Raw genomic sequence first — 11,250 nt, forward strand, 5'->3', positions numbered from 1 at the left:
GTTGTGTGTAAAAATCCCAGGATATCAGCAGTTATAGAAATACTTAAACCAGCCTGTCTAGCACCAACAATCATGCCATGGTCAAAATCACTGAGACCACATTTTTTTCCCCCATTGATAGGTTGATAGGAGCATTGCCTGAAGATGCTGGCCCGCATCTGATTTAACGCACTGCACCGCTGTGCACAATTGGCTGATTAAATAATTGCAGGTGTTCCTAATTGTGTGCACAGTGAGTGTATGCAATAGTAATATAATGTAATATGTAAATAATAGTAATATACTGGCAAAAGCTAAAATTATTACAACTTTTGAATTGTTTGAACATGAACAGAAATTACACTCGATATGCAGACAGTGTAATATACCACAAAGATATTAGCACTAGAGAGATTGCCAAAGCACCATAAAGCTCTAGGATCCCAAACTAACGTTATTCACCAAACCCAGCGAATATCAAGGGCCCTAATGCATGCTGGAAAACAATCCCCACACATCCACACTGCCACCATGGCCTGTACTGTTGACATTGAACAGATTAGCTCCATGGATGTTTTGACTAATTCTCATCATTCCCCTGGCATCATGGAAAAGGAACCTGGAACTGACTGAGCAGGCAACTTTTTTCCATGCTTCAGCCGTCCAGTTTTAATGCTTTTGTGCCCGCTGGAGATGAGCTGATGTAGCCCGTTCTAGTCTGATAAATGGTGTATTCTGAGATCACATTGTGCACACTAGATGAATTTGAATATTGCCTGATTGTTGCCTCTCTGTTATACGATCTCACCATTCTCCTTTGACTCATCTGAACCACAAGCAATTTTCATTCACAGGATTGCTAATTGGTATTTTTCCCCCTTAAAATCTTAGGTAATTACCCATGTAATTATAAAATTCTTATTTTATAAGAATACATGCGTTTTTAAGTGTCAGACGTCACTAAAATCAATCCTTCACCATGCCCAAATGTATATCTGTGTCCACATTAAGACTACTGTGCCTGTTTAATATAAAACAACATTTGTTTTATTTATAACACAATTAGCAATTAAACTGTCTTTGAGTTTTGCTTTCCACCTCATCACATCAATTTATTTAGCATCAAAAATAATGTTGTGCCACATTAAATAACATGATGAAGAGTAAATGACATCACGTAAGCCTTCAGAAAAGATATACACTTTTCTTATATACACGTTTTTCTTATATATACACTGTTTCTTTTATTACATTAAATGTTGGGTTATTCACAGAAATTACACAACTTACTGTTAAAACTGACATTAGAAGGTCGAACCTTGATAACAGTGAGTGTGGTGCCAAGTTTGATTAAGGTGGCAAAATGAAATTAAAACTTGGGAGTCCGAAAAACATTCCTTGACATGAAAAAATGTCAAAATAGCGTGTCCATTTAGCAGCAATCTCGTGGAATGTTTTTCCAACGTAAAAGAATCTTGGTATATTTGTATTGCCTGTTTTATTCCTATATTTCAGTACAGTGTAAATATTTCCTCCAGTTACATGTAGTCGGTGTATTTTTATAATAAATAGAAATCATACCAAAGCACACAGTGCGCATGCGCACAAGACTCAACGCGTGCCTTGATCATTCTTTTCTTTTACAAAAAAACACAAGATGCTACACTGAGTTCACCAACAAAACAGACACTCGCTTACTACAATAAATGGATGCCAAATTAAGTGCGAAGTGGCATTTACACTCACGTCAATACATTCATTAAAGTTACCCGGAAGAGACGCTTGGTTTTATAAAAAACTCGTTTACCCATAAGCGGTTTTAAGTGTCAGCTGACGCCTCACATGACAGACTTCAGTGGGGAAACGGATCCGACTAGCTAGTTAACAGTGGGGGAACGGCCACAGTTTAGTTATATTAAAGACTGTCCGCTGTTTACTGCCGTGCATAATTGGATTAGACGTGAAGTCTTTGCTTGCCTGTCTCCACTGAAATATTCTCGACATGGTTCAGCCACTCTTCAAGCTGTGAAGAAGAGCCGTTTCGGACAATCGCCGGTAAGACAGTGCAGCGACGCGTCATGACCGCCTAATAAGCTCCTATAGTTGAATTAGACGCAGGGTTTGGTAATGTTAATTCATTATGTTTCCAGAGGCTGTACTCGGCTTGTCTTAATGAGGACATGTTATCAAGCTGCATCGTGTAGCATTGCTGGTTAAACAGTCACCTGACTGTCCCTCAGATGTCACCAGACAGCCTGAGGGGCCTTTCTGTTCTGTGTTCACTGTTTGCAGACTATAGTTGACAAGATGAGTCCAGAAATAAAAATGCTCCTGAACATCTTCATCTTGGGCATTGGCTTCATGTTAATGTTCACCGCTTTTCAAACCTGCGGCAACATAGAAGTAAGAAGACTAACCTTTTAGACAATTCTCATTCAAAGTTTCGTTTTTGAAACGTACTTCTCCTTGTTTGCTTGTGCATAGTTTAAGATGATTTCAGTGTCTAATTAAGTGTTGCGACTGTTCTGTCACACCATTTTTGAGACATTAAGTACACGTTTCCACGTCATACTTCATGAAGATTTCTGTCCGTGGATTTAAATGCATCAGTTTAATTGTGCTTTGTCTTTTCACAGCAAACTGTGATAAAGAGTTTCAATAGCACAGAGTTCCATGGCAGCGGCTATACAAGGTATCTTTTGCTTCTTCTATTTACTTTTCCCTCCAACTGAATCTGCATGAAATTGGGCTTTTATAAAAGCACTTTAGATTTGTGATGGAAATCATGTGACTTTACCTCTTAAGTGCTCTTTCATGAGATTTTAAAAGTTCCGCTTTCCAGAACTTGGTCACCTGAGTTTTTAGGGTAATCTAATGAATCTGGGCGTTCATTCTCTTGGCAAGGGCTTTTCATTTAATTTACTAATTTTGGGCAACGAAACAGCGCTTAATGCTATTAGCACAAGCAGGTGAGGATATTATTAAAATAAGACATTTTTAAACCTGAATTGCCAGTTTATTAGAAAACAATCTCCCTTTACCTTCAATGGTCATTGTAGGTTTACAGCACCACATACTCCACCGTGTCACTATGTTAGTATCACTGCTGTGCAGAGAATGGTCCACCCCAGTTAATATCTTGTCAGTAGTGGTGATTTCTATGGTGATTTCTTTCCATTAATGGACAGGGTAAAGAGAAAGTAAACCTGCAGAGTGTACCTACATGGTAGATGTACATGATAAAATAGCCAGTGAGCATAGCTACAAGGAAAGGGATACCTATTAAACTAGCTCAGGTTCTGTAAGACTTTTATTATGCTCTAGGTTTGGGCTTACATGCACAGTAAATGTTTCTAAAAAGCTATATGCATTCTTTCTTGCCCTTGAATAAATCAACACACAGTCATCCCTTGAAATGACACTGTGTCTAAATATCTAAACATATTGGACCCACTCTAACTGTCATCTTTACAGCATGGCTATTATCTATGGAGTCTTTTCAGCGTCAAACTTAATAGCTCCCTCAGTGGTGGCTGTCATTGGACCTCAGCTGTCGCTGTTTTTCAGCGGACTAGTTTACAGGTAAGACCACATTTCCAATCTATACTTTTCCTCACTGATTGTACACTGTCTGAATTAAATGAATGTTGTGCTGCTAATTACAATACTTTTTCTTATTGACATTACTGTTCATTTTGTTACTGTAGCAATGAATGAGTTAAATGTTTTGTTATGGGCACTCTTCCTGGTCTCATTTTAGTGGATACATTGCCATGTTCATCCACCCTTTTACCTGGAGTTTCTACACCTTCTCTGTTTTGGTTGGGATTGCAGCTGCAGGTGTGGTGTGACTCATTTGTCAAGAGCTTTCAAAAACACTTTTCATCTCCTCACTTCTGCTTTAGCTGCTTTATCTAAATAACTTTCTTATCACAGTGTTGTGGACAGCCCAGGGGAACCTCCTCACCATCAACTCCACCGACTCCACCATTGGTCGAAACAGCGGCATATTCTGGGCTCTGCTGCAGTTTAGGTGCTGTATCTATGTCTTTGTTGAGTGTGTTTTATTACCATGTGATCACAGAGTATACTGAACCCATCTCAGGTGTTAAGGATGTTAAAGGTCATTTACATATGGTTTATTTTTTTCTGTTTTGTAGCTTATTCTCTGGCAATCTTTACATATATTTTGCCTGGCATGACAAAGTTCACATATTAGGTGAGGATGGTGATGCTTTCCCCTGTATCATTAATACATGCTACATATGCAGTGATTGCAGTTATAAATGATTGTGCTTTAAGATAACAGATCTGTGTCACTTCCCTGTGTGTCAGACAAGGACCGCAAGACAGTGTTCATCTCACTCACCGTCATAAGTCTAGTCGGCAACTTCCTCTTCTTCCTCATTCAGCGGGTCGAGCCAGAGGTTCTACCCTCAGAGGCCTCTGAGTCACTGCTGCCAGGAGACACTTCTGAGAGCGATTCAGGGGGGGTGTGAGTATGGAAATCTTGAGTCTTCACTGAGTTGCCTTAACACTTTCATTAGGTACACCTGCCATATAAGTTTACAATTACTGACTGCAGTTGCTGTTGCTGCATAATGTATCAGCCCTCCTCTACTCTGTCCATCAGTGAAAAGACCACCATAGGACCAACCCTGACAACATATACACTATGTGGCCAAAAGTATGTGCACAGCTGACCGTCACGTCTGTTTGAACTTGTTGGACATCCCATTCCAAAACCACAGGCATTAATATGGAGTTCCCCCCCTCCAGCTGTGACAACCTCTACTTTTATTGGACAACTCTTTCTCCCTCTGCCCCCCTTTATTTTCCTTTGACTTTCCCCTTGTTTATTGAAGTGGCTTGTTTTATGTTTGATCTCCTCAGAAATGCAAAGAAAAATAACTAAAAAATATTGTAGGTGTACTTGATCCCCAGTCAGTGTAATTAGGTGGGTGTACCTGCTAATCTGGCAACTCAGTGTTTGTGTATGTTCTGTATTTGACAATACAGCAAAGATAAATCCTCACTGATTATTTGGTGTGTGTCTTCTTTTGAATGCAGAGCGCCACAGAGTCGAGCAACTCGGGCTTTGGATGCATTCAGTAAGTTTCCCTTTTGTGCTGCAGTTGCATACCATAAAACAGTCAATTGATACGGACACCTATTAAACTCTATAACTCTCTGTGATCAGAGAAAGCCATTCAGCTAGCTGTGACCAAAGAAATGCTGCTGCTGAGCATCTCCATCGCATACACCGGTAAACCCATTACTCTTGCTGGAAATTGTGTAATTTAGGTTACCTCATAAAACCTGTGACTAATTTGTTGAATATTTTGTCCAGGTCTGATGTACAGCATAATGCATTGTACTAAGTTCGTGGTGTTGGTTAATTCTGTGGAATTTACCTTGCCACCTTTCTTCCTAAAGGACTGGAACTGACATTTTACAGCGGGGTATATGGGACATGTATAGGAGCCATGACTCGCTTTGGGAATAATGCCAAGAGTCTCATTGGTCTCTCTGGAATTTTCATTGGTGTTGGGGAAATACTTGGTAAGTCATTGTGCATCAACAGTGTTCTTGCTTCCAAGGTCCTTAAAACGAGAAAAAAAGGTAGAATGCACATCTTTCTTCGACCAGGTGGATCTTTGTTTGGCATGCTGAACCAGTGCAGCCGCTTCGGACGAAATCCAGTAGTACTCTTGGGACTGCTCACCCATTTTCTGGCTTTCTTCCTGATCTTCCTTAACATTGCCCCTGATGCACCATTAGCGCCAGAGGAAGGAACCGAGCTGCAGGGATTCATCTCTCCCAAGTATGAACAGACGTTAAGTTTAATCCCTGGCAGTCCTGTCCACGGTCAGGATTCCAAAAGAGCATTCTTTTAAAAATCAATTTAAATTTATTTGTGTAGCACTTTTCAGAGAAATGCGAGCGATATGCTAACTCTACTAATAACGGACTGTTCACTGCTCAGCTTTCAGAACTGTTTTGTCATTGTTGTAGCAGTTTGCTGAATGTCTGACTCCATGTTCATGCTGGTGTGTGTTATCAGTGTGGATGTGGCATTGCTGTGCAGTTTTCTGCTGGGCTTGGGTGACAGCTGTTTCAACACTCAGCTGCTCAGCATCATCGGCTTCGTGTACCATGATGACAGCGCTCCAGCTTTTGCTGTCTTCAAGTTTGTACAGGTAAAACGCAGCAGTTTTGTTATTTTAGCAATTGCCATGTTTGCGTTTTTTGTTATTTCACATATAGTATTAAATTATACATACATACACACATACACGCTATTTGAAATGTTCCTTTGTTGATTTTATTTACTTTGATAAAGAACAAGTAAAAATGATAAATAATTAACTGTAATAATTAACTGTAATTAACTATTATCTATAGGAGTTTTTTCTGCACTCATGAATTGTGATGAATTCTGGATAGTAATGTTTTAATTAATATTTTTAAAGTAATTTTAGAACCATCTACAGCTCTGTTCATCATTCTAGACAAATCTCCTTTTTTATTTATGACTCCTTAATGTTCTATTAATCATTTGAAAGTTGTGAAGTTACTTTTTTAAATAAAATAAAAAAAGTATAAAAATAAAAAATATAACAAATAATCTTTTAATACACTTGTTTCTACCATACCAAAATGGTTTTATTTTATTAAAAAAAATTGATTAAAAATTTTGATCGGTTGTGTAGGTCATAGAAGCATTTAAATGTCTTTAGAGAGAGATTTTGTGCAGTAAAAGGTACTTCCACAACCGTGGACAGATATATGATATAGATATGTTTGCTTACTGTTCAACAGACACTGATTCCTTTTTTTTAAGCTAATTGCTTTTACAGACAGTACTGTGCTATTAGAGACCATCCTTGATGTATTTAATTTCCAGTCAAAATGGTCATTAAGCAAAAGTTGTTACTTTTAAAGAGGTTTTTCTGAAGATATTACACAAAGATAATCCACTTGCATATTGAAGGGCACATAAGTGAAAAAGAGAGTTTAAGACAAAATCAAGCTCTTATAGGTGTTTCTGTCTATCCCCCCACTGTGAGTAGACAACTTGGTGCTATCAGTCTGCACACTGTTGGTGCACAGTGAGAAAATGGTGTTTTAACTTAGTTACTTCACTGGACTGCCTTAACATTGAGTAAATTGAACTTCTAATAGTAAGTTAACGGAAGAGTAATCTATATGACACGCTCCGTTTACTTATTATTTGAAATTCAGTTAACTCAGTTTTTTAAGGCAATCCAGTAACTTTAAAAAAAAGTTAAACCACCATTTTTTACTGTGTGAGAAAAGATATTATTTTTTGAACTGATGAGTTATAGACAGATTTGGAATTGAGAATGCTTGGAAAATGCAGACAACTGCTAAGACAGAACTTCAGAGGTATGGACAAATAACCCAGCAGATGTCTTTGGAAAACTGAAACAAGTCTCCGTAAAGAAAGGCATGGAAGATGTAATAAATGCAAAGGGTGGACAAACAAAAATCAAAATGAAAAAAATGAAGGGTGGTCTCTAACTTTTGCACAGTACCATAATAATATCTGTGCTTTATCTCTTCTCTTCACCTCATGGCCTCTGCAGTCCATCACAGCGGCCGTGGCCTTCTTCTATAGTAACTATCTTCTGCTGCACTGGCAGCTGCTCATTATGGTGCTTGTGGGCTTCGCTGGCACGCTGTCCTTCTTCATGGCCGACTGGATAGTGGTCTGCCACCGTCAGGACTCTGATTATGACAGCATCTGATGTCTGGAGTTAGCGGAAGTGTAGTAGTGCCAGAAGATGTTTTTTTTTTTTTTCCCAGCTGCTTCTTGGAACCTGAGCTAGGGGAGTTTCACTGAATGAATTGTATGTTACTGGTTTGTTTTTGCTGGTTCATCTCTGTTCTGAAGACACTTCCTTAACTTGGCCTTTCAGTCCCGGGGAACACTTAGTTCTTGTATCCTTTCTGCTTTCTGAGAGGCATTCGGCTGAACCCGTGTTTTTTTTTGTTTTTTGTTTTTTTTTTAAATGTAGAAAGCCATTGCAAATAGATTCCTTTTGTTGTTGCTTACACGTCTAGAAATTTTATTTTGATTTCTCTGAGAAGGGTTATGCAGGTCCCAAAGTTCACCTACAGTAATGCAATAAAAGGTTCAGATTTTATTCTAGCCTTGAATCCCAGTATTTCTAACACCACTAACTGTGTCAGCAGGACAACATGAAAATGTGTGGCCTCTAGCATTTGCTTATCCATTTGAAGGGAGAAAATATAATGTAATTACATTTTCATTGTAGAATCCAGACATTAGAGAATCATTTGACAATGAAATTACACTCTAAAATAGTTACACTCTATAAAATAGTTATATTCTGTAAACAATGCATGAAATTATGCACTATACTGCTGAAGACTGGTTCACTTAAATGAGTGATGTGAGCACTGACAAGTGGGCATTTAACGCCTTTTACATGTACCAGCCACTGGCAACAGTACAATTATACAATGTAAATACACTATAAATAGCTGACGAGTTACTTTTAGTCTTAGGCTTAATGTTTGAAATCTAGAACAGTGAGAGTACTCTTTCTTTAAAAGAAAAAAATCTTGCCAAAGAATTGAGTTTCTTCAGCTGTGCTTGCTGAAGTTCATGGGAATCCTTGTCTTGGAAAAAACTCTGAAGTGAATGTTCAAAGACATGGAAGTGGTGACATTAGTCAGAGAGAAATATAGTGGTCCAGTGGTCTCCCACCCTCCTTCTGGGAATCTACACTCTTAGTAAAAATGGTTCTTTAATAATAGAGAACCATATCTGGTGCTGTGGAAAACCAATTTTTTTAACAAAGGTTCTTTAAAAAACCATATGCAACAGATTTTTCCATCATAAAGAAGAACTATTTAACCATGCAAGGACCCATGTATGACCTCAGGTGGTTCTGAGTGTTGGTCTTCATTCCAAAATGCTGTATATCTATATCCATTTGTAACATGTTGGATATTACAAGTTTTTGCAAAGAATAACAACTGACACATGGAAAATACATTTATATATCACTAATTAAGGTGGTGTTAATCAAAATATAGCACTGATATTTCTTATATGGGTAAAGCTCGCACCCAATACCGTATATACTAAATGAAAATCCTTGCAAGTGGTCTATAACGTGTTTTGGAACAAAACTCCTAGTAGATAAGCACTGTCTTTACTAAAGAACCTTTGAAGTACTTTTTTTAAAGATCCTTTCTGCAGGTTTCACCACCACCCCAAATCTAACACCTCATCCAGCTAATCAAAAACTTCTGAAGGTAATCATTAGATGGACCCCATGGAGTTGAAAAGGGCTAGACCTAAAATCTATAAAATCAGATCTCCAGGAGCAGGATTGGTGACCACTGTCTTAGACAATACACCATCACGTATAGAATACTGAGAGGCAGAGCATGTACCTTCTGCTGGAGCCTGCATGTTTATCTAATAATCCTACAGTCACATCTACATTTGAAGTTTATGAAGTTTCTACAGTGTTGTCAATCAACAGACACTCCCTTTTTATTTTATGTGTAAATTTGAAACCACTGAGTGACCTCTATCACTTTCTCATTTTTATTGAACTGAATTTAGACTATATTTGCATGAGTGTGTGGGAGATGTATGTGAACAGGTTTATGCTGTCACTCTTCTTGTTTCTTGGAATGAATGTAATCATCAGCTTTAATTCAGGGCAATCTATCTAAAGGATGTTGAGGGACATATGGGTAAACGTAAGCTGTATTTATGAATATTTGATTGTGTACTTGAATTATATACTTGGCCTACTGTAAATGAACTCTGGATGGAGCCAGGATTTTCTGCTTGTTTTTTATACATAAGATTAAACTTTATTTTGAGACATTATTTTGCACTGTTTGTCATAATTCACAATGGTTTGGCCAAGCTGACACTGTTTATTAGAGGTTATTAGCCACGCTATTTCTTCAGTTGATTGCATTTTCATCACAAATTTATTCTTCTTCACTATGTTAAGTGAACAGATTGTGAGGATGTGTAATAAATTTAATAATATTTTATTCAGAGGAGTTTTTTTTTTTAAACAGTGGTAGCATGAAGATGCTGTGTGTTTAATCCCAGCTGATGGATAACCCCACTGTGCCGATAAGTAAAGCACTTAACATTTAGTTGCTGTATTTGTGTGTGCGTGTGTGTGTGTATATGTGTGTGTATGTGTATATATATATATATATATATATATATATATATATATATATATATATATATATATATATATATATATATATATATATATATATATATATATATGGATAAATTGATATATTGGATGGATGGATGGATGGATATATTGGATATATAATGGATGGACAGATAGATGGATGGATGGATAGTGTACTGCACAGATCAGGAAACGATGGCTTCTATATGGCTAATAATTTATGTTCTTAATGTTAGATTTGGAATCATGTAGCTAATGGCTAAATATAAAAGGCTTTTTTATGTGGCATGTAGAAGCCATTATTTTATGGCCTACATAGTGCACTACATAGGGAGCAGCAAGCAGTTTGAGATTTAGCCTATGTCTGAAGCTGCATCCAAAATTCTTCATCATGAAGGACCAGGTCTTTCCTGGATGCTCATTTTATATCCAAGCATAATTGTATCACCTGTACAAGATATTTTTGAACATTTTACATTGTTCCTAGTTTTAACTTGCACCTGTACCAAATCTTTTGGAATGTGTTGCTGGCATCAATTTCAGAATAGTTAGCATATGTTTACAAAAAACAATGAAGCTGATAAAACATTAGGAAAAATAACTTGTCTTTACTGCTTTTGTTCAATTATGGAATACAATACAAGGGTAGATTTATAAATCACTTCTTTCTTTTTTTATTTGCATTTTACTTATCGTCCCAACTTTTTTTGGAATTGAGTTTGTGTTTATTTATTATAACATTTACTCTTTTTCTTTTATATACCTGAGTTTAACAGTTATTTTTTTTTTTAGTTTTATTCAACTATGTTTTGGCTTCACATTTCCACTTTTAATGGAGTAAAACCTTGATACAGCATCCGTTCCTTCGCTTGAGTAAGTTTCTAAGGACTTTTTCCACCCCTTGGTGGAGACGGGAGTTGCGTCCAAAACCACATACTCCTATACTGTGCATGTTATGCTAAAGAACGCATTTCTAATGGTGGTGTACGTTTTTAAAATATACTATTTAATACAGTAGTATGCGGTTTTGGACGCA

At 37.3% G+C, this 11,250-nt stretch overlaps 1 protein-coding gene across 4 annotated transcripts; it reads left to right on the plus strand.

The window, feature by feature from the left end:
* Positions 1–1,829: 1,829 nt before the first annotated feature.
* mfsd11 (major facilitator superfamily domain containing 11) lies at positions 1,830–9,880 on the plus strand. Of its 4 annotated transcripts, XM_036590123.1 has the most exons (14): positions 1,830–2,034; positions 2,220–2,382; positions 2,616–2,671; positions 3,454–3,561; positions 3,740–3,819; positions 3,916–4,012; positions 4,140–4,198; positions 4,315–4,474; positions 5,050–5,090; positions 5,180–5,245; positions 5,416–5,541; positions 5,629–5,803; positions 6,044–6,179; positions 7,590–9,880. In XM_036590123.1, the coding sequence occupies exons 2-14, from the start codon at positions 2,287–2,289 to the stop codon at positions 7,749–7,751; spliced, it is 1,362 nt and encodes a 453-aa protein (XP_036446016.1). In that variant the 5' UTR covers positions 1,830–2,034; positions 2,220–2,286; the 3' UTR covers positions 7,752–9,880. The 4 variants fall into 4 exon arrangements, with proteins under 4 accessions (XP_036446016.1, XP_036446015.1, XP_036446013.1 ...); XM_036590122.1 differs by having other exon boundaries at positions 2,130–2,382; positions 5,416–5,803; XM_036590120.1 differs by having other exon boundaries at positions 5,416–5,803.
* Positions 9,881–11,250: the final 1,370 nt, after the last annotated feature.

The sequence above is a fragment of the Colossoma macropomum genome, unplaced genomic scaffold, assembly GCF_904425465.1.
Source record: "Colossoma macropomum unplaced genomic scaffold, Colossoma_macropomum, whole genome shotgun sequence".
Taxonomy (NCBI): Eukaryota; Metazoa; Chordata; class Actinopteri; order Characiformes; family Serrasalmidae; genus Colossoma; species Colossoma macropomum.

Excerpts from the sequence above, each read along its gene's own strand:
- mfsd11 (XM_036590122.1), top strand. The coding sequence starts at position 2,287 with ATGAGTCCAGAAATAAAAATGCTCCTGAACATCTTCATCTTGGGCATT. Across the intron at positions 3,562-3,739 it reads TTCAGCGGACTAGTTTACAG|TGGATACATTGCCATGTTCA; the intron begins GTAAGACCACAT and ends GTCTCATTTTAG. Across the intron at positions 3,820-3,915 it reads GGTTGGGATTGCAGCTGCAG|TGTTGTGGACAGCCCAGGGG; the intron begins GTGTGGTGTGAC and ends TTCTTATCACAG.